Source organism: Symphalangus syndactylus, chromosome X (genome assembly GCF_028878055.3).
Source record: "Symphalangus syndactylus isolate Jambi chromosome X, NHGRI_mSymSyn1-v2.1_pri, whole genome shotgun sequence".
NCBI classification, from domain to species: Eukaryota; Metazoa; Chordata; class Mammalia; order Primates; family Hylobatidae; genus Symphalangus; species Symphalangus syndactylus.
Window position 1 is genome coordinate 62,596,433 of NC_072447.2, and position 21,518 is coordinate 62,617,950.

The 21,518-nt window shown below is 50.9% G+C and overlaps 1 protein-coding gene across 7 annotated transcripts in view; it reads right to left on the bottom strand.

Annotated features, from left to right (window-relative positions):
- OTUD5 (OTU deubiquitinase 5) overlaps window positions 1-21,208 on the bottom strand; it is a 36,612-nt gene extending 15,404 nt beyond the window's left edge. For 3 of the 7 annotated variants that reach the window (XM_055268100.2, XM_063634443.1, XM_055268098.2), the window contains exons 1-2: window positions 20,161-21,206; window positions 6,768-6,861 (exon numbers count right to left, since the gene is read on the bottom strand). In XM_055268100.2, the coding sequence (XP_055124075.1) occupies window positions 6,768-6,861; window positions 20,161-20,748 (682 nt within the window). In that variant the 5' untranslated portion in view covers window positions 20,749-21,206. Of the gene's footprint in view, window positions 1-6,767; window positions 6,862-20,160 lie in introns of all 7 variants that reach the window. The other 4 variants (XM_055268096.2, XM_055268095.2, XM_063634442.1 and 1 more) reach the window with 3 other exon arrangements.
- Between the last annotated feature and the right edge of the window lie 310 nt (window positions 21,209-21,518).

Genomic DNA, 21,518 nt, shown 5'->3' on the forward strand with positions numbered 1-21,518 from the left:
GAGAGTGAAGGGGTTAAATAGGGGTTGGCTGGCCAGGCTCAGAGAGATAGGCTGAGGTGCTGGAGAAAGCCCATCTCCTATGGAAAGGTCAACTGTCATTTCCAGGCCTGGGAGTTCTATCTTCAAGAGCTAGATGCCAGATGCAGGAAAATGTGGGAAAGAGAGGAGACTGTGGAACAGGGAAGGGATCTGGGGGAAAACCCCCTGAGGGTCCCATTTCTCTGCCACTGACCCCTTTGCCTGGCAGAAAGGCTCTGCTGCCTCCTAGCTATGTGGCAATGGATAAGGCCTTTAACCTCTCTAAGCTGAAATGTCCTCATGCATAAGGTGGAGACAGTAACTCCTCTTCCATCTGCTGGGTGTTGTCAAAACTACACAGGAGGTTTGCCAAGCACCTAAGGCACAGTAGCTGGTCAAGAAACAGGAACACAATTTGTCATGACGACAATGATTCCTTCATATGCTAGTTACCCACGAGTCAGCCAGAATGTTGCCATAACCACTTATGGAGCCTTTTCTCATTTCTGCTGCAAATCCTCAGCCAGAGGAAAGCCCCAAATGCAGACCTAGGATGCATGTCCTCTCCTGGCTCTCTACCTTTAGTGAAACCAAAGGTCCAAAGGTCTACCTCTAGGCCCTTAGTTCTAACAAAACTTCAGCAGTTAAATTAATATCAAATTAACAATACAGGCTTCATAAAACAGGGTCCTAAAGTATGGACGAGTTATGACATTTCTTTACTTATCTGTAAAATGTAAAATACCACCTTCTCTCCTCAATCCGATGATGCAACTGATAGGTGATATGGTATAACATGTACCTAATCACAGCTTTTGAGGGGAGAAACACACCACACTGATTATAAGGTATACCCTAAGTTTGGAATCATTAATATGGAAGAAAATATACATCTCCAAACCAAGGAAAACAGCAATAGTACCACCCCAACAAGGGAGAATAGAAAGATTTCTCCAATAATATAAAGGCAGGAAAAGCATCTAAGCACAGAGCTAAACACATAGGAAGTACTCAACAAGAATTCATTTTTGGCCAGGTGTGGTGGCTCATGCCTGTAATCCCAGCAATTTGGGAGGCCAACGCAGGTGGATCACCTGAGGTCAGGAGTTCGAGACCAGCCTAGCCAACATGGTGAAACCCTATCTCTACTAAAAATACAAAAAAACAGCCAGGCGGGGTGGTGGACGCCTGTAATCCCAGCTATTTGGGAGGCTGAGGCAGAAGAATCACTTGAACCCAGGAGGTGGAGGTTGCAATGAGCCAAGATCACACCACTGCGCTACAGCCTAGGCAACAAGAGCGAAACTCTGTCTCAAAAAAAAAAAAAAAGAATTTGTTTTTCTGACTTTCCTAGCTCCACCTCTGTCCTCCAGAAGGCTGGCACACAGGGCTGGGGGCCAGGCTTGACTTCCCTGTGGAGGGGTCTGAGGTTGGGGGGATGACCTGCAGAGGTAGGGGAATTCAGAGAACTTGTTTTGATAGAAACTGAAACTCCTCCTCTTGCTGACGCTGCACTTGTGGGCAATCTGCACCTGTTCTCCCCTCCCAGAGGCCAGCTGGAAGGGGGTCCCCCACCATTCTACCTCTGTTCCCATCTCCAACAGGGCTCAGAAATCCTCAGTACAATACTACAATTGGTCCCACACCAAAGACTTTTCACACTCCAACTCATTCTATCCTTACCAAAATACTCTTACTTTACCCAGGAGACACAGAAATGTGGCAAAGCTTGCCTGGGATCACAGATTTAGGGGGGTGAAGGGGAGGCCAGGCTCTCAAAGGGTAACTGCTGGCCCCAGCTGATATTACCACCCTCACCCCAATCTAGCCACCATCTTAGTCACCTTACTCCCTGGAGCAGGACCTGATCTTGTGTGCCTCAGTTTCCACACCAGCACAAGCAGGAATCAGCTAGAACCCAGGAAAGGCATGGGAGAGGGCAGAGATTATAGATATCAGGGGCTGTATCTCTCCCTAGGGCCACAGAGGCCAATATGAACCTTACCCTCCCCATACGCACCCCACTTCTTTCCTTTTTCTGGACACACAGAGACACCAGTATAGAAATGCGCATGTGTATACACATACAGCAGAGCCTGCCAAAGATGCTCCCTGAGGCCAAATGCTCACCCAACAAATCCCACAACAGAGAACTATCACATTCAATGAGTAGATGCCCTTGCCACTTCAGGAAAGACTGAAGATGTGAGGCTCTATAAACTGAGGGACTCCCTACCCCACCAACCTCCTTCCTGGCCTCTGGCAGAGTAGGTGGAGGGCAGGGGAAATAACCAAGAGCTCTAACAGACTAGCCTCAACCTCTCTCCTCTGTTGCCCGGGGGAAGTCCTTATGTAACTAATGTAATGTAACCAATAATGTACCCGGATTTATGTTAAGAAGCAAGACATGAGACCCTAGATTATCTTCCTATAGGGTCCTACCATTTGCTTTAGAGACATCTGAGAACTGTCTACTCCCCAGGTAGCTGCCTGCCTCCCAGAAGAGCCACAGCAAGTCCCGCTAAGAGCAAAAAAGGAAGCTAGGTGTCTACAGGGAACCTAAAAACAAACCACACAAATGTGTGTACACACAGCTGCAGAGGGAAACAGGGACCTGGTCTGCTCCCCACTACCTTCCTGGTCCAGTGGGAACCCTGGGCCCACTGAGAACCAATCTCCTGAGGAGATGAGCCAGGACAAAGGTCTCACTTGCCTGTCACGCAGCTGTGGTGTGACCTGGTCTGTGGCCCCAACTACCCCAATTAGCATACCCTCAGTGGGAGAGACAGGAGTACTTATCCCCCTGGATAGTCTGGTTCCTGAGATGTGTGCTCCTCTGCTCAAGGATTCCCACTGCAAGGATGAGAAATCTGAAGGATACAGGGGAGAGAGAGGCTGAAGGAAGCTGGTGTTCAGGAAATGGCCCATGGGAATCTTCTTTCTGTGGCCTGGTTCAACCTCAAATACCAATGTTCTGACACTGGTTGTATGACCTAGATAGGGTAGGGTCTTGGCTTTCTCTTGAGGCCTCAGTTTCCCCATTTATAAAACAATCAAAATTGATCTCAGATCCATCCCTCCTAGTGCTGATGGTTCATGTTCCAAGACCAAAAGGCCCAGAAGAGTGGGCCTAGCTAATAATGTTTCTGGGCCTCATCGTGGTAACATGCACAGCCCTTGCCACTCCCCCATGGGAGTGGCATGTAGAAACAACCATGTGGCCTCCACTCTGCCCACAGAAGCTAGCACCAGGACCCTGGTCAGGGTTAGAGGTTTCTGCTGAGTCAAAGCCACGTGGAGGGAGGGAGCAAGGGAGAGATGCAGAGTCATGTTTCCAGGATGAGGTTATCTGAGCATAACAGGGACAGGGTGGGCCACAGGATACCTCTGAGGCTCAGGTTCCCACCTCCACTCCACCCAAGCCTTCACTGATGCTTATGAATTCCCAATAAGAGGAGGTGGGAGAGAACTGAGCGCAAGCAATGGATATTGCTTAACTCAGGGGAACCAATGACAGGCAGGCAGCTACCTGGGGAGTAGGCAATTCTCAGAAGTCTCTAAAGCAAATGGTAGGACCCTATAGGAAGATAATCCAGGGGAACAGAAGGCAGAAAGCCACCTGCCTCAAGACTCCCAACAACAGAGGGCCACGTGCTCCTACTTGGAGGAGGTAAGGTCCAGAGAAGTCAAGGAACACAGCCAAGGTCATCCAGCCAGTTGACAACCAAGCTAAGAAGCTAAGGATCCTAGGATCATAAAAAGAATGTGTCCTGGCCGGGTGCGGTGGCTCATGCCTATAATCCCAACACTTTGGGAGGCCAAAGCGGGTGGATCACGAAGTCAGGAGTTTGAGACCAGCCTGACCAACATGGTGAAACCCTGTCGCTGCTAAGAACACAAAAATTAACCAGGTGTGATGGTGCATGCCTGTAATCCTAGCTACTCAGGAGGCTGAGGCAGAAGAATCGCTTGAACCCGGGAGGCGGAGGTTGCAGTGAGCCAAGATCACGCCACTGCACACTCCAGCCTGGGCGACAGAGGGAGACTCCATCTCAAAAAAAAAAAAAAAAAGAATGTGTGTCCTTTGGACACCTCTGGGTTCCCAGGCCAGCTCTGGCTAATGGCCCTGAGCATGTCATTTCCCTTTCTATGCTTCAATCTTTTCACCTGTTTCATGGGATAATGATCCAAGTTTTGCAGTGAGCCTGAAGCACCCAGCTGAATGCCTAGCACACAGCAGGGGTCAAGGAAACAGTGCCCTCTATGTTTGCAACCTCCCACCCCAACTCCAACTCTCTGCTCCACGTTCCTTCCACTATTCAACACATGGCAGGAAGTCAGCCTGTAGGGCTTCACACTACAGTCTAAGCTGACTGCCATCTGTCCCCATCCAGGCGAGGCTGGAAACAGGGGGGCAGCAAAAAGCCCAGGGACAAAGTCCCCTTCCCAGGCACATGTATTATGCACTCTGTACCAAGGAAACCTCCAGATAAGGTCTGGAGACCAAGGGCCATGTACTTCGGGGGAGAGGCCACAGGACTTCTGAGGTTTTACAGAGAAAAGCCAAAGGCAGCCCAGTCAGGGGAAATGTATAGCCATAGTGCCGATAAGGAAAGGCCTTCAACCTGCCCTGGTCAGCTCTTCCTGTAAGTAGAGGCCCCTTAATGAAGGCCCCAGTGGGAGGAAGGGTCGAGGGTATTTGGGGAAAACAGCTAGATACACACACACACACACACACACACACACACACACACACACACAAATACTGCTCTTGATACGAGTTACTACAACAAGCCAGGTCCTCACTAGCTAGCCCCAAGGGTCGGGGGTATTTGGGGAGAACAGCTAGATACACACACACACACACACACACACACACACACACACACACACAGCTCTTGATATGAGTTACTACACAAGCCAGGTCCTCACTAGCCAGCCCCGAGGCTTACCCTCAATGACTGCCCAAGACTCAGATGCCCGCTGCATTTTCTAATCCTAACTCCACCAGAAGCTCTGCTTACCCTACATCCAGCCTGAGGTCTCAACACAGGGCCTAGCATCTAACAGGTCCCCACCTATTCTTTCTTTGCCTTTCTTTTGTCCAAGATGCCCCAAAACGCAGCTCTTCCTCTGGGAAACATCCCAGGGAAAACACAAACTTGAGCCAGAGGGGTAGGAGAGGTAAGTTTTTTTCCCAGTCCAATAGAGCCCATTGCCTGAGCCTCTTCTGCCTGGCAGAATAGAGAGGAGACCACTCACTCCACCCTTTCAACAAACACATGTGACTCTGAGGCACCAGTGAAAATGGCATCTGGGTTTTACAAATGCTACTGTTCCATTAGGTTCTACTATATGTGTCAGGCACTAAAGGGATTTACCAAAGCAACTTCATTAAATCGTTACAGCATTAGGGTCTTTTAGCCCCATTTTAGAGATGAAGAAACAGTCTCAGGAAAGAAGAGCTGCTTGCCTAAGGTCATACCAAGAATCAGTTGTGCAGCCAGGGATGGAGCCTAAAACACCCCAGCCCACCAATAGACATGGGGGGTACCCACAGACGGAGAGAATAGCAGACCAAGAAGGAACTCAAGGAGGCATTGAGAATCAACACCATTTCACAGACGGGAAGAGCAAGGCCAAGTGTCACAGCAGTTATGAGTCAGGGACAGAACTAGAAGGTAGGTCTTCTGACTCCCAGCTCAAAGCTCCTATCAGAGGGCACTTTTCCTTGGTAGATATCAGAGCACCAGAGGGAGGATCAGGTCACATTCCCAGCTTCCCCTTCACCCTAGCACAGGACCTCACAACTACTTGTTGGGTCACAGATTCACAGCCAAAATGGCCTCAAAGATCCAACTCAGACTGGATAACAGATGGTATTAAGGCATTATTAATTCTGTTAGGTGCAGTAATGGCATTTTCATTATGTTAAAAAGAAGAGAGTAAGTCTGTATCTGTCAGAGAAACATACAGAAATATTTACGAATGAAATGATCCAATGTCGGGGTTTTGCTTTAAAAATACTCTTCTTTCAGGGGAGTGAGAAAGAGTGGGCGGGATAGTGATGAAACAAGGCTGGCCACGTATTGACTATTTTGAAGCTGGATGATGGGTACATGAGGGTTCATCATTCTCTCTACTTTCATATAAGTTGAAAAAAAATTCTATGATACAAGAAATTTGTAAAGATCTAGTCTGATAGCCCCCATACACACAGACTGAGGAACAGAGACCCGCAACACACCAGAGATGGGATCTGGGTATAAACCTAGGGGTCATACAGCCCAGGGTGGCAGCAGTGTGCTATGGTTAAGAGCATGGGCCTGACTAATCTAACCCAGACACTGAATCCCAACTCTACCACTTATTATTTTATTCCAGATAAGTCACTCACCATCTCTGAGCCACTTTTCTCATCTGACAAATGGAAGCAACAATAGTCCCTACACTCACCTAGCTTAGAGGGGAATCAAAGAGGTTTCCTGTAGCACCTGACAGAACAATGTGTCCCAAAGGATATTATTTTCTTTATCACTCTTCTTGCTGTTATTATTCATATTAATCTTGCACCACTACAATATCTCAAGACCCACGGCTAGAGGTCAGATACCAACTTGAGGCTGGAGCCTAGAGTCCCTAAAAGATTAGCTAGCTCTGCCTCAACCCTGTCTCAGGGGCTATTCCTGATAACTGGGACACAGCTTAGGGGCAGCCCTAGGCCCTTAAGGACTAAGGCAGAGACTCACCTACAGCCCGGAAGAGACAGGCGCCATCCTCCTTCATCTGCTTGATGATGAAGCCCTTCTTGTCTCGTAGGGCCTTTTCAAACCAATGCTCCTGCTGGAGGGAAGAGGTGGGGGTCAGCAACAGGGAAACCCTGTACTCCCTCCCCAGGGCCCCGACCTCAAGCTCCCGAGAGGCCTAGATCATTGACAGAGAGGACGCTGGCCAAGGTAAAGTTCTCAGCCCTGTTTGACCACTCCATGCATGTGAAGTAGGAGACTCTTTTAGGGAATTAGTTGCTGAGTGAAACTAAGACTTGCTTCCAAAAGGGTCCTAGGTGCCCTGAGAACAGTGGCCCCATATGCCTTATGGCTTCTGTTGACCTTGCAGGGCCTGGCCCAGGGAGCCACACTGCCCCAGGCAGCCAGAGACTCAGCAAGTGCCTGGGTGGAGCATGTGGCTCTACCTCAAGGAGTTTCATCTAGGAAAGGTGGTGAAGAGGGAGTAACTAGCAAGAACCTAGATCCTGAACCTGACAAAGGGCTAGAGGATTCCAAGATATGCTGTAGGCCGGGCGTGGTGGCTCGCGCCTGTAATCCCAGCACTTTGGGAGGCCAAGGTGGGTGGATCACCTGAGGTCGGGAGTTGGAGACCAGCCTGACCAACATGGAGAAACCCCGTCTCTAATAAAAATCCAAAAGTAGTCGGGCGTGGTGGTGCATGCCTGTAATCCCAGCTACTCAGGAGACTTAGGCAGGAGAATCGTTTGAACCCGGGAGGCAAGAGGTTGCGGTGAGCTGAGATCACGCCATTGCGCTCCAGCCTGGGCAACAAGAGCGAAACTCTGTCTCAAAAAAAAAAAAAAAAAAGAGATATACTCTAGAAGGCAAAAGTGTGCAAACAATGTTTTCATCTGTGACTGAACACATTTAACAGGTATCTACACATATATACATATGTATGGGCCGGGCGCGGTGGCTCAAGCCTGTAATCCCAGTACTTTGGGAGGCCAAGGCGGGCGGATCACGAGGTCAGGAGATCGAGACCATCCTGGCTAACACAGTGAAACCCCGTCTCTACTAAAAATACAAAAAATTAGCCGGGCGTGTTGGCGGGCGCCTGTAGTCCCAGTTACTCGGGAGGCTGAGGCAGGAGAATGGCGTGAACCCGGGGGGCGGAGCTTGCAGTGAGCCGAGATGGCGCCACTGCACTCCAGCCTGGGCGACAGAGCAAGACTCTGTCTCCAAAAAAAAAAAAAAAAAAAAAAAAAAAAAAAAAAAATATATATATATATATATATATACATATGTATGTATACAAACACACGTACACAAAATTGGGAAGGCTAGACAGCAAAATATTATCCCTAAGTCCTGGTGTTATCAGCGATTTTATTGCACTTTTCCTTTCATAAAGTTACACTAAACCCAAAAAGCTTTGAAAATCAAGTTTTTTGTTTTTTTTTTTTTTTTTTTTTGAGACGGAGTCTCGCTCTTTCGCCTAGGCCGGAGTACAGTGGTGCTATCTCGGCTCACTGCAAGCTCCGCCTCCCGAGTAGCTGGGACTACAGGCGCCTGCCACCATGCCTGGCAAATGTTTTGTATTTGTATTAGAGACGGGGTTTCACCATGTTAGCCAGGATGGTCTCAATCTCCTGACCTCGTGATCCGCCCGCCTCGGCCTCCCAAAGTGCTGGGATTACAGGCGTGAGCCACCGTGCCCGGCCCAAAAGTCTTTATCTAATTCATTTGGCATCATAACCTGACCAGAACTGACAAGAATCTATTTATCCCACTTGGGGTGAATATTCAAATATTTCAATGCAGAAAACATTCAGGTGTTTGCTTATGAGGTGCTGCCTCAGACCCTGCTGGAGGTGTTATGTAATACAAAGTATACACACCAGGTAAGTTTTATAAATTCTGTATTTTTCCTAAATTCCAAAGCACACCTGGCACCACGAAGGTTCAACTTAAATGAACCTGTACAAATGCATATTTTTTTATTAAAAAAATAATGACCACATAACCTCTTAAAACAATTTCAAAACAAAACCAACCAGAAGCAGCAGACCTTTCCTGGGCCCTTCACGCCCTCTGCTGGCTACCAGAAGCAGCCAGCCTGACCCAGCAACAGGGCTGCAAACTACAGGATCCCAAGCCTGCTCCTTGGGGACACAGGCCTGCCCAGGGATTTATAGGATCTGGGGTATTAGAGACCAGACATAGGGGCCCACCTATCTGTAAGGCCATTTTTCCCCAGCTCAGGCAAGGGGTGGAACCCATCCCCTAAGAAAGCCAGAGGAGAAGCATCTCTGGCAAAGTTGTAAGCACAAGGTTTGGAAGGCAAGAGCTCTGGGTTCCAATCCCAGCTTTGCCACACACTTGCTGTCCGATATCAGTCTCAGTTTCCTATGGAATGGGGGATATGTTGATCTACCGGACAGAGCTGTCAAGAGGTTCAGAGGAGTTTCAGGACCTAAAGCAGCTTTGTAAATAACGTACCGTATACTGGGGGAAGTTGTTGCCAATCACAGAAGGGGAAGAGATCGGCACAGAGATTATGTACAACTGAGAGACCCTCAGAAAGTCCTAGGTGAGTAGCAGGACAGGAGGGGAGGAAGAGGTGACAAGGGAATACCCAGCCAGCCCCATCATCAGGGCCCACACCCCAGGAAGATGTGGCTGGATTTCTAGAGATGACAAAGACACCTGGAAGCCCTTAATGAGCTTCCATGCACAGCAAAAGGACTCCTGTTTGTGCACAACATTCCAGTGGTCCAGGTGCCCCTCCTTGCCCCCAAGCCTGTGGATTAACACACTCCAGCCAGTTATGCCCAAGTCCATCTGGCCACGCAGGGTCAGCCATCTCTCAGAGTCATGGGCCTGCCCCAGCCAGGGGTCTCCAGCAGAGATGGTGCAACCACAACTATAGTCCCAAACCTGACACAAGAATGGGTTCTTAAAAAGAAGGGAACACAGCGACTTCCTGGCTTTGGAGAGAGGGGAAAAAGAGAGGAGAAAAGGAGATCAAACAGGAGAGGGGCTCCTACTTATCCATTCAAGAAAGACTTACCAGGTAGCTACTAAGTAAGATACTGGGCTGGACAGTGAGGACAGTAAAATGAATCAGACTTAGTCGCCACTCTTGATAAGCTCACGAACTACTTAGCAGAGGGGCAGGGAAACAGGTAACCACCACAAGGTATGAACAAGGCCGTGAAAAATGTAAATGCCCGGTGTTGTGAAACAGAAAAAGGCTGGGCGCAGTGGCTCTCGCCTGTAATCCCAGCACTTTGGGAGGCCGAGGCAGGTGGATCACTTGAGATCAAGAGTTCAAGACCAGCTTGGCCAACAGGGTGAAACCTCGTTTCTACTAAAAAATACAAAAAAAATTAGCTGGGCATGGTGGTGCACGCCTGTAATCCCAGCTAAATCAGGAGGCTGAGGGAGAAGAATCACTTGAACCTGGGAGGCAGAGGTTGCAGTGAGCCGGGATCACACCACTGCACTCTAGCCTAGGCGACAGAGTGAGGCTGTCTCAAAAAAAAGAAGAAAAGAAAAGAAACACAGTCATTGGGCCAGGCGCGGTAGTTCACACCTGTAATCCCAGAACTTTGGGAGGCTGAGGTGGGCGGATCACCTGAGGTCGGGAGTTTGAGACCAGCCTGACCAACATGGAGAAACCCCATCTCTACTGAAAAATACAAAATTAGCCGGGCGTGGTGGTGCATGCCTGTAATCTCAGCTACTCGGGAGGCTGAGGCAGGAGAATTGCTTGAACCCGGGAGGCGGAGGTTGCAGTGAGCCGAGATCGCACCATCACACTCCAGCCTGGGCAATAAGAGCAAAACTCCGTCTCAAGGGAAAAAAAAAAAAAAAAAAAAAGAAACAGTCATTAAGGCTAGCACCTGAGAGGAGGTGCCACCTGACCAAAAGATTAAAACACCAAGACCTCCAAAAATGCTTGTTAACTGGATGAGAAATGAAGTCACTTCTGCCACGAAGTACCAGGAATGCCTGGAGCCCAGCAATGAATTCAGTAGAGCTAAAGTTCTGGGTAGTACTAGGCAGGTAAGCAGGGAGGGCCAGGAAGAAAGATGAACGCATATTAACTGAATACCTGCCCCATGCCAGATGCAAAGGGTGACCTCATTTAATTGTCCTGACCACAGCCCAGGTGGCAGGAAACATTACCCTCACTTTACAAAGGCAGAAAGGAGGCCAGACACGGTGGCTCACGCCTGTAATCCCAGCACTTTGGGAGGCCAAGGCGGAAGGATCACCTGAGGTTACGAGTTTAAGACCAGCCTGGCTGACATGGCGAAGCCTTGTCTCTACTGAAAATACAAAAAATTAGCAGGGCATGGTGGCATGTGCCTGTAATCCCAGTTACTTGGGAGGCTGAGGCAGGAGAATCACTTGAACTCGGGAGGTGGAGGTTGCAGTGAACCGAGATGGCACCATTGTACCCCAGCCAGCCTGGGCAACAGAGCAAGACTCTGTCTCAAAAAAAACAAAAAACAAAACAAAAAAAAAACCAAAGGCAGAAAGAGAAAGGAGCTGGAGTTTGGATACCAGCAAAGCCTAGTGTAGAGGCAACAGGGAAGGCCCCCACGAGCCACAGCATGGAGGACATACCTTGCAGCCCATCCATAGAATATCCTGGTTTGTCTCTAAACATGAAAGAGACCTGAATAGGCCCCTTACACTGCAGGGTTTGGGTCCTGGGGAAGTCAAACTGGCATCCAGGCTTGGATCTAGAGGCTGGACTGCTAGCCACCCACTGGCTTTGTCATCAGCAGCCTGAAGAGTTTGGGCCCTGGCCCTTCTCTTTCTCCTTTTGAGGAGAAAATGTTGCTTAGGAAGGGCTAGTAGGGGATAGCTCAGCCATAGATAAATGTAAGCTCCAACAATGCCCTGGCCTGAGGAGGCTGTGAACTTTGCAAACCCACTGCTGAGCCTGTGGGAAAATCCCTCCATATCTTTGAGCCTCCACAAAAAGGCTAAGTAAAGCTCCCTAACACCAGAGTATCCCAGGAGCTGAGGCAAGATTCTGTAACCTAGTGGTCTAAAGGCCCAAGTGAAGTTGGAGCAGGCTGTGGAACCCAACTGACTTAGGTTCCAATCTAGCTCCACCAATTATTAGCCATGTGATGATGAACTGCTCTGAGCCACAGTTTTCCAATCTGTGAATGGGGATACCAAGCCTCCCAATAATAGGGATGCTGCGCAGACTCAAAATATTACAGGGCTTTGCCCAGTAAGAGACCACTTAATGAGTTCCCTTCCCTTCCCCAGGAGGGAAAAAAGCCTCTCTAGTAGGCTGATTAATAGCCACGTGAAGATATCAAACCCTAACCCCCCTGGAACTTGTAAATGTTACCTTATAATGAAAAAAGTAGGGCCAGGTGTTGTGGCTCATGCCTGCAATCCCAGCACTTTGGGAGGCTAAGGCAGGCAGATCGCTTTGAGCTCAAGAGTTCAAGACTAGCCTGGGCAACATGGTGAAATCTCATCTCTACAAAAAATACAGGCCAGGCACAGTGATTCATGCCTGTAATCACAGCACTCTGGGAGGCCGAGGCGGGTGGATCACCTGAGGTCAGGAGTTCGAGACCAGCCTGGCCAACATGGTGAAACCCTGTCTCTACTAAAAATACAAAAATTAGCTGGTCATGGTAGCAGCCGCCTGTAATCCCAACTACTCAGGAGGCTGAGGCAGGAGAATTGCTGGAACCTGGGAGGTGAAGGTTGCAGTGAGCCGAGATTGTACCACTGCACTCCAGCCCGGGTGACACAGCAAGACTCCGTCTCAAAAACAAACAAACAAATAAACACCAAAAATTAACCGGGCATGGTGGCTTGCACCTGTGATCCCAGCTACTCGGAAGACTGAGGCTGGAGGATCACTTGAGTCCAGGAAGTGGAGGGTGCAGTGAGCCAAGATTACGCCACTGCAGCCTGGGTGACAGGCCAGCACTGTCCTAAAAGAAAAGTCTGGGCACAGTGGCTCATGCCTGTAATCCCAGCACTTTGGGAGGCCGAGGCGGGCGGATCACCTGAGGTCAGGAGTTTGAAACCAGCCTGGCCAACATGGCAAAACCCCATCTCTACTAAAAATACAAAAATTAGCCAGGCGTGGTGGTGGGCACCTGTAATCGCAGCTACTCAGGAGGGTGAGGCAGGAGAATAGCTTGAACCCGGGAGGCAGAGGTTGCAGTGAGCCGAGACTGCGCCTGGGTGACAAAGCGAGACTCCATCTCAAAAAAAAAAAAAAAAAAAAAAAAGAGAGAAAAGAAAAGAAGTGTTTGCAGATGTAATTAACTTACATTATTAAATCTGGAGATGGGGGGTTATCTTAGAGTATCAGGTAGGACCTAAATGCAATCACAAGTGTCCTGGCCGGGCGCGGTGGCTCACGCTTGTAATCCCAGCACTTTGGGAGGCCGAGGCGGGCGGATCACGAGGTCAGGAGATCGAGACTACAGTGAAACCTTGTCTCTACTAAGAATACAAAAAAAAATTAGCCGGGCGTAGTGGCGGGTGCCTGTAGTCCCAGCTACTTGGAGAGGCTGAGGCAGGAGAATGGCGTGAACCCGGGAGGCAGAGTTTGCAGTGAGCCGAGATTGCGCCACTGTACTCCAGCCTGGGCGACAGAGCGAGACTCCGTCTCAAAAAAAAAAAAAAAAAAAAAACAATCACAAGTGTCCTTATAAAAGAGAGACAGAGGAAAATTTGATACAGACAGAAAAGGAAACCACATATACAGAGAAGGCGATGGTGAAGATGGAGGCAGAGATTAGAATGATGCAGCCATAAACCAAGGAATGTTGGCAGCCACGAGAGGCTAGAAAAGGTCTAAATTCTCCCTGAGAGCTTCCAGAAGGAGTGTGGCCCTGCTAACACTTTGACTTGGATGCAGTGAAACTGATTGTGGACTTCTGGCCTCCAGAACTGTGAGAGAATAAACTTTTTTTTTTTTTTTTTTTTTTTCTGAGATGGAGTCTCGCTCTGTCGCCCAGGCTGGAGTGCAGTGGTGCAATCTCAGCTTACTGCAACCTCCACCTCACTGCAACCTCCAATCCGTTTCCTGGGTTCAAGCAATTCTCTGCCTCAGCCTCCCGAGTAGCTCGGATTACAGGCACCCGCCACCACACCCAGCTAATTTTTGTATTTTTAGTAGAGATGGGGTTTCACTATCTTGGCCAGGCTGGTCTTGAACTCCTGACCTCGTGATCCACCCGCCTCGGCCTCCCAAAGTGCTGGGATTACAGGGGTGACCCACCACACCCAGCCAACTTCTGTTGTTTTAAACCACCCAGTCTGTGGTAACATTTGTCACAAAAGCCACAGGAAACTAACACACCCCCCTTGGTAGCACTCCTTGGTGTCTGTTCCCTAGTGCCTTACAGGTGTGAGACAATATGGCATGGATCCCACTCTGCAAGGTCCACCCGCCTACCATCCTCCAGGGTGGGAGGTTAGAATTAAGGCAGCAGGGGCCTGGAATCTCCCTTCTCAGCCTGGGAAACTACTGACCCTGCCTATGGATGGATGAGCTGCCACTGAAGTGGGGGGGTGGGGGTGGGGGGCAAAAGATGGCAGCAGCAGTGGCAGTTCATGGACAGATGTCTTCCCAGAGCCCATGGCCAAGAGGTGTTTAACATTCTGTGACTCACAACTCTGTCCCAGAAGCCCTGGTGCCAAGACCACCCCCTCCAGCAAAGCACCCAGGAACACTAGCCTGGCTCCATGGACAAAACACAGGGGGCCGGGAGCGGTGGCTCACGCCTGTAATCCCAGCACTTTGGGAGGCTGAGGTGGGCGGATCACGAAGTCAGGAGATCGAGACCATCCTGGCTAACACGGTGAATTCCTGTCTCTACTAAAAATACAAAAATATTAGCTGGGCGAGGTGTCAGGCGCCTGTAGTTCCAGCTACTCGGGAGGCTGAGGCAGAATGGCGTGAACCTGGGAGGTGGAGGTGGCAGTGAGCCAAGATCGTGCCACTACACTCCAGCCTGGGGGACAGAGTAAGACTCCGTCTCAAAAAAAAAAAAAAAAAAAAAACACACAGGCAACCCATCCAACGAGAAACATAGACACACTACTCTCTAAGGACCAACACAAGCCCTCCAGGGCAGAAGGGGAAAAGAGCAAGGCCCCAACATTTGGCTAGGCCACTGAGGGCAGGGGGATTAAAAACCTCCAAGATCAGCAGGGTGCGGTGACTCACACCTGTAATCCCAGCACTTTGGGAGGCCAAGACAGGCGGATCACCTGAGGTCAGGAGTTCAGGAGACCAGCTTTGCCAACATGGTGAAACCCCATCTAAATATACAAAAATTAGTCGGGCATGGTGGCAGACGCCTGTAGTACCAGCTACTCGGGAGGCTGAGGCAGGAGAATCACTTGAACCCAGAAGCCGGAGGTTGCAGCGACCCGAGATTGCGCCACCACTGCACTCCAGCCTGGGCAGCAGAGCGAGACTCCACCTTAAAAAAAAAAACAAAAACAAAAAACAAAAAAACCCAAGGTCCTGTTATTCAGTAATAGAAAGGAATGAAGTACTGATACATGCTACAACATGGATAAGCCTTGAACATACTATGCTAAGTGAAAAAAGCCAAGTAACAAACAACTGCATATTCTATTATTCCATTTACATGAAACATCCAGAACAGACAAATCAATCAAGGCAGAAAGTAGATTAGTGGTTGCCAGAGGCTGGAAAGGGATGAGGAAATTGGGGGATCATAGCTAAAGAGTGCTGGATTTCTCTTTAAGGTGATGAAAATGTTCTAAAATTGACTGTAGTGATGTGATGGACGCACACATCTGTGAATATATTAAAAGCCACTGAACTGTACACTTCAAATAGGTGAATAGTATGGTACATGAATTACATCTCATTACAGTTGTTAAAAGAAACACACCCAAGGGCTCAGCACCAGCCAAGAAGGATGCTGAACACTGCTTGAAACGTCCTAGCACAACCCCCAAAGGCCAAGGGGTCCCACTTAAAACTTTCATGAAGGGTGAGGGGAGTGGGAGCAGGGAAGAGACTATAACTCCCTTCAGAGCAATGAGTCCAACCTCCCTCCTCACCACTACCCATTTCATGGAGGGAGAAACCAAGAACCAGAAAAGGGAACTGCCTGAAGACCACACAAAAGCTTACTGCAGAAACAGGGCTCAAATCCACGTTGCCTGGGCAGAGACCCCTTCGTGCTTCCCCACCAGCTAGCTACCCAATTCCAGTTGGGATAAGAAGAGCCCAAGAAATCAGCAGGTTCCTAGATGCCAAATGAAGGACCTTTGCTACCAAAGATAGGTTACTAGGAGTGGACAAAGGCTCCTAGGACGAACCAAGATGACCCTGGGGCAAACTGCCCATTCTGGGCAAGAGGAAGAACCGGCCAAGGTCCAAGGTGAGCAAGGTCAGATACACCTGGGCATGGACAAACTTTTGCAAAATGGGCAGCTGAGGGGGGAAGTAGTTTGCCTAAAACTATAAAGCAGGTAAGGAGGAGATGCTGAGGTCTGGAAGGCGATGACAGAATTGAGGGATGATGGCTCAAAGCTTGCCTTGCTCCAAAGCCCAAACTCCACACACAACTCTACCTCTCTACACCACTATCCAACAGGCCTCCTGACAGGAAATCCCATCGAGCTTGTTCATTACAACATGGCTGCCCACAAAAAATGGCTGTTCATCAACCCTGAGCCTCACACAAAACAGGCTGCTTGTCCTGCCCACCAAGCTTGGATGGCTGAGAGGGAACAGAGGAGCCAGGAAGAGAGGGGAGAAACCCAGTTCCTCCTCAAAAGACATCCACCATTCTTTGCCAGCTCCGGGTCCAGAGAGCTTTGGACTGAGTTCCCTAAAATCCCAAAGCTAAGTAACACCTCACCAGCATTTTGCCTGGCCAGTGAGGAAACTGAGACCCAGAGAGCATAGGTAGAACCTACCCTGGTTCATCTAGCAAAGCCCTGAAAGACCCAGAGTTGGAACCCAGGCACGAACTACAGTGCCACGCCCCGCTTTTTCCACCACCTCAGTTCACATGCCCCTTCTCAAAGAGCTCTGTGGGGTCTCCAAACTCAGGATGCTTACAGGCCAACCTTTTCATACAGCAGACTCTCAGCAAGGCAGCCATGCCTGGGAACCCCTGACATCACCACCCACCCAGCACCTGGACCCCAGAGTGCCAAAAAGACTCCTAAAGGAAGTAGGGATACAAGAGAATCAGGACAAAGAGGAAGCCCAAGTAGTCAGAACCCCAGAATCGCCATCCAGACTCCCTCTCAACGACGCCTCTCTTCCCAAGGGATCCAACTGGCCTCCGGGCTACAACCACCCCTAGTGACAGTTTAGGACCAAGACTGGGGTGGCAGGAGGAATCTTCCCTCTTCTCATCCCCAAAAGCTCTCAAGTTGGACCATGTGAGGCAGGGAGAAGAGGATCATCTTCTTTGTCCCAAGAAGTGTGGGGACAGAAAGCCTCTCCTGTCATTGTGAAGGGCAGGTTTCATGAACCCACAGAACTTGATTTTCATTTTTTTTTATTAATAAAGATGAGGTCTCGCTATGTTGCCAAGCAGGTCTTGAACTCCAGGGCTCAAGTGATCCTCCCGCCTCAGCCTCCCGAGTAGCTGGGACTACAGGCATGCGCCACTATGCCCAGCTTACTCCCATGTTCTTATGGGGACAAGTATAAGGGAGGGACTGCAAGGGGCATAAGGAGGTGTTTTTGAGTTACCATGGCAGCATAGGATGTTCTTTCTCTCTGTCCCTGGGACCAGGGATGTATTGCAAGGGAGGGGAGTAAGGAGGTGTTTTTGAGTTATCATGGCTGCATAGGATGTTTTTCCTCTGTCCCTGGGACCAGTGATGTATGGCTCCTTGCTTCTAGAGAAGGAAAGAAACTACCCAACCAGGGAGAGAAGAAATAACTGGTCCTGACCCTTGAGTACAAATGGCTTATCGTGCCAGAATTAATGATGGGAGGAAGGGACCAAGAACAAGGAGCTCAAGACAAGGCTTGGGGCCCCTGTGAAGTACAGAAAGATTTACCTGAGCCAAGGGGAAAAGGAATGTGGGAGGAGAATTTCCCCAGAGTGGCGATGTCCCAAACCCCTTTCCTGTCCCTGGGAAGAAAAAAGCTTGTCAAAAGCAGTTCAAAACTTATTATATGACCTAGAGGTGAGAAGCAAGCATAGCTAGGTCAAGGAGAGACTCGGAATCGCTCCTGGTTTCAGAAGGGAGGCTCCAGACTCCATGTCCCCAGGACCTGACAATCTTCTCATAGAAAGCAGGAGGACCTTCTTGGCCCTGGCCACAAGGGAGCTCAGGATAAGGGGTTCATATGACCCTGAAGAGCATCCAGGTCCTTCTGTCCAGTGGGAGAGGATGACCTCACGTTCCTCTCCCTGGACAGAAAGGATTGCCTGGTGTGGTAGGAGGAGAGCCTCATGCCCAAGTGGGAGCCAGGCCCCAGTCCCTAGGGCAAACAGTATCTTGTCCCAGAGAGAAAGCTCGGGCCCGGACTCTTTTCCTCAGAATCCTACCCTATTCATGTCCCCAAAAGGAGTTGGGAGTCTTAAGGCCCAAGTCCCCGAGGCAGGAAATCTTATGTCCCTAAATTACCCCTAAGACTAGGGTGTATGTAAGTTGTCTGAGGTGAGGTGACAGTACCCTCAGGGCAGGTTCAGAAATCAGGTCCTAAGGTGGGGAACAGGCCTTCGCACACCTGAGGTAGGATTCAAACCCTTGGAGGTAGACTCAGGACCCTGTTCCACAGGGATCCTTTATCCATGCCCCAAGGGAAGGGTCTCAGGGCTCAGGTCTGGGGGGAGAAGTCCTCCTGTTTCTCAGGTGTACACCTTAAGTTCCTTGAGGAGGAAGCTCAGACCTTACCTCTAGACACACAAGTCACCAAGGTATGTATAAGTCTCCTGTCCCTGAAGGAAAGCTCAAGTGTCCTTGGCAGAGTGGGTCTCAGGCCCTTAAAAGTAGGCAAAGATCTGTAGGGAGGCCCCAGACATCATTTCTGGGATCCCATGTTGCCCATGTCCCCTGAGCAGTCGTCTCAGGCTCAAGTTCCCAAGGCATGGGTCGTATGTCCCTGACAAAAAGCTTAGGCCCAAGGTGGGAGGGCCTCAAACCCCTGTTACAGAGGGGAAAATGGGATACTGTATCCCCAAGGTATGTTTCAGTCCCTTATAATTGGGATAAAAGGGTCACATATGCTCGTGGGGTGGGGAGTCTCAGACCCCCAAAACCACTCAGACACCAGTCTTGAGAAGAAGGATCTCCTAAAGACTTCAGCTTGTCTGAGACCTTTGCAGCAGGACACCAGGCCCCTGAAAACGCCTCAGACTCGGTCTCTAAAAACCTCAGTTCATAAGCAGGTGGATCTTAGGCCCTAGGATCCAACGCTGTGAGTCTCATTTTCCTGAAGAAAGGTTCAGGCTCCTGGTGGGGGTGCTGAGGGCCCATCTCTTCTTACAAGAAGCTTAAGATCCTGAAGAGGTTCAGGCTCTTGTCTCCCAAGAGGTAGGTCTCAGGCCACTGATAGGAAATGCAGACCTTTGTCACTCAGAAAGGAGAAGAGTCTCTTGTACTCAAGTAAAGCTGCTGGTCATTGGGTGTTGGTTTTGGTCCCTGTCCCCAGGGGCAAGGGAATCGTATCTCCCTGTGAAAAGTCTTACATCCCTGGAAAAAGCTTAGAAGATCCCTATCCTTAAGGGGGGCATGTGTGTGTGTGTCAGGACCTTGATTCTAGAAGCAGGACTCTCAGGCCCCTGAAGACAGACTTAGGACCCTTGAGGTCTCAGGTCTGGCTATTCAGTGGTCCTGTGCAGTGTTACCCAGCGAAGCGGGAGAGGATTGTCCTATATGCAGAGTGTCTCAGACTCTTGAAAGGGCTTAGGCTCCTTGGGGATGTTCAGCCCCGATCTCAGAGGTCTTCATCTTATTTGACTTTCCTGGAAGGGGAATCTCAAACTTCTATCCCAGAGGAAAAGAGCTCTTAAGCCACTGAACACATACCCAGGTCTCTTGGGAGACCTGAGACTCCTGCTCAAGAGGGGCGCGATCCTACCTGTGTTTCTTGGAGAATTCCCACCTATTGGCCCTGCAAGATGAGGTTCCAGGGACTGGAATGACGACTACAGACCCTAAAAGAGGCATCGGATCTTTAAGTCTGCCACCTTATAGTAGGCCTCTAGCCCCAAATCCCTGGAGGGGAGGAAAGAAGGTGTCTCACACCCCTACCGCCAGAGAAGACTGTCAGGCCCAGTGAAAACGCCTAGATCCCTTGGGGCGATCTCAAACAGCCTTCCTTGAGTCCCTTCACAGTCTGGGGGTCCCATCTGCCGTGGCCGCTCACCCCTCACCCCACAGCTCTTACCTGCTCGACAGTGGCAGGGTCCATAGCCTCGATGCGTGCTGCAGCCGCCTCATACTCGTCCTCACTGTTGTAGCCTGCGCCGACCTCCTCACGCTCGGGACTGCCCCCGCCAACCGCGCCAACCCCGGGAGCTTGACGTCGCCGTTTGCTGTGCCCAGGCCCGGAGCAGCAGCCGCCCACGCCTACGGCACCACCCACACCCACCACCACGCCCGCGGCACCCACACCCGCCGCCGCTGCGCCCAGCGCGTCGCCGGGACCACCGCCGGGACCACCTGGGCCCCCGCAAGGAGGTGGAGAAGCCTGTTGTGGCCGGGGACCCGCCACTGCACCAGGCGGCACGGCCAGCGCCCAGCGATGAAGAGCGCCCGGCGGTCCTGGTAGCGGGCCTTGAGGCGGTGGCGAAGCTCGCGGACGGGCCCCCACGACGCCGGAGTCACGGTCGCGATCGCCGCCGCCCACGCCCGTGCCGCCGCCGCCCACGCCCCCGCCGCGCCGCGGCGCCGGGGGCAGCGGCCCGGGCGGCGGCGGCTCGTTGGCGGGGTCGGCGTCGGGAGGCGGCGGCTTCTTTTTGGGGAGTATAGTCATGGCTGCACTGCCGAGTACCCCCCAACAAACCCGGCGCGTGGCACGCCGGGAGAGAACCCGGATGAGGGGGCTAGTGTAGTGCGCGAGGCACGACGGGAACGGCGAAACCCGGATAAAGGGATCGCGGCACCGGTTCGAGAACCGTCGGCGGCGGCGGCGGCGGCGGCGCGCGGGTCACGCCGGGAGGAGAACCCGGATGTAAAGTCCAAGATGAAGGCAGTGCGGTGAGTTTGTCTTAGCCTTCTATCCAAGTCCAGCAAGTTTATTGCTACGCTTGTTCCGGCCTTCTGCTTCAAAGGAAACAGAACCAAAACAAGCACCTCTTCGCTCCGCCCCCTCGCAGGTTCTTGCACTACCGGGTGGGGCCCCCGGGCGCTGCGCACGCGCGCCAGGGCACAGCCCCGCCCCTTGCTCGGAAGTACGTGGGCAAAATCGCCGCCGCCGCCACAACAATTGCAAACACCAACCAATTGAGCAGCTGCGTGGGTCCTCGACGACGCCCACGGGCCAATCACAGGCGAGTGCTCGCCCTCCGGTGCCCTCCGTCTCAAATTTCAGTCAAAGTCGACACCCTGGTTCCCAGCCTTTCTCCCCGTCGGTCCCGTCTTGCGCTTCACTTTTCTCCCCAAGCTCTGACTCGCAGGCGTCGGTACTGCGGACGGACAGCGTGGCCTGTCCCACGTATGACAGGAAAAACACCTCCCCTCCAGGCTTCCAACTTCAACGCTGTCAGCCGGAATGACTGGAAAACATCAACACTCCCGGAGCAT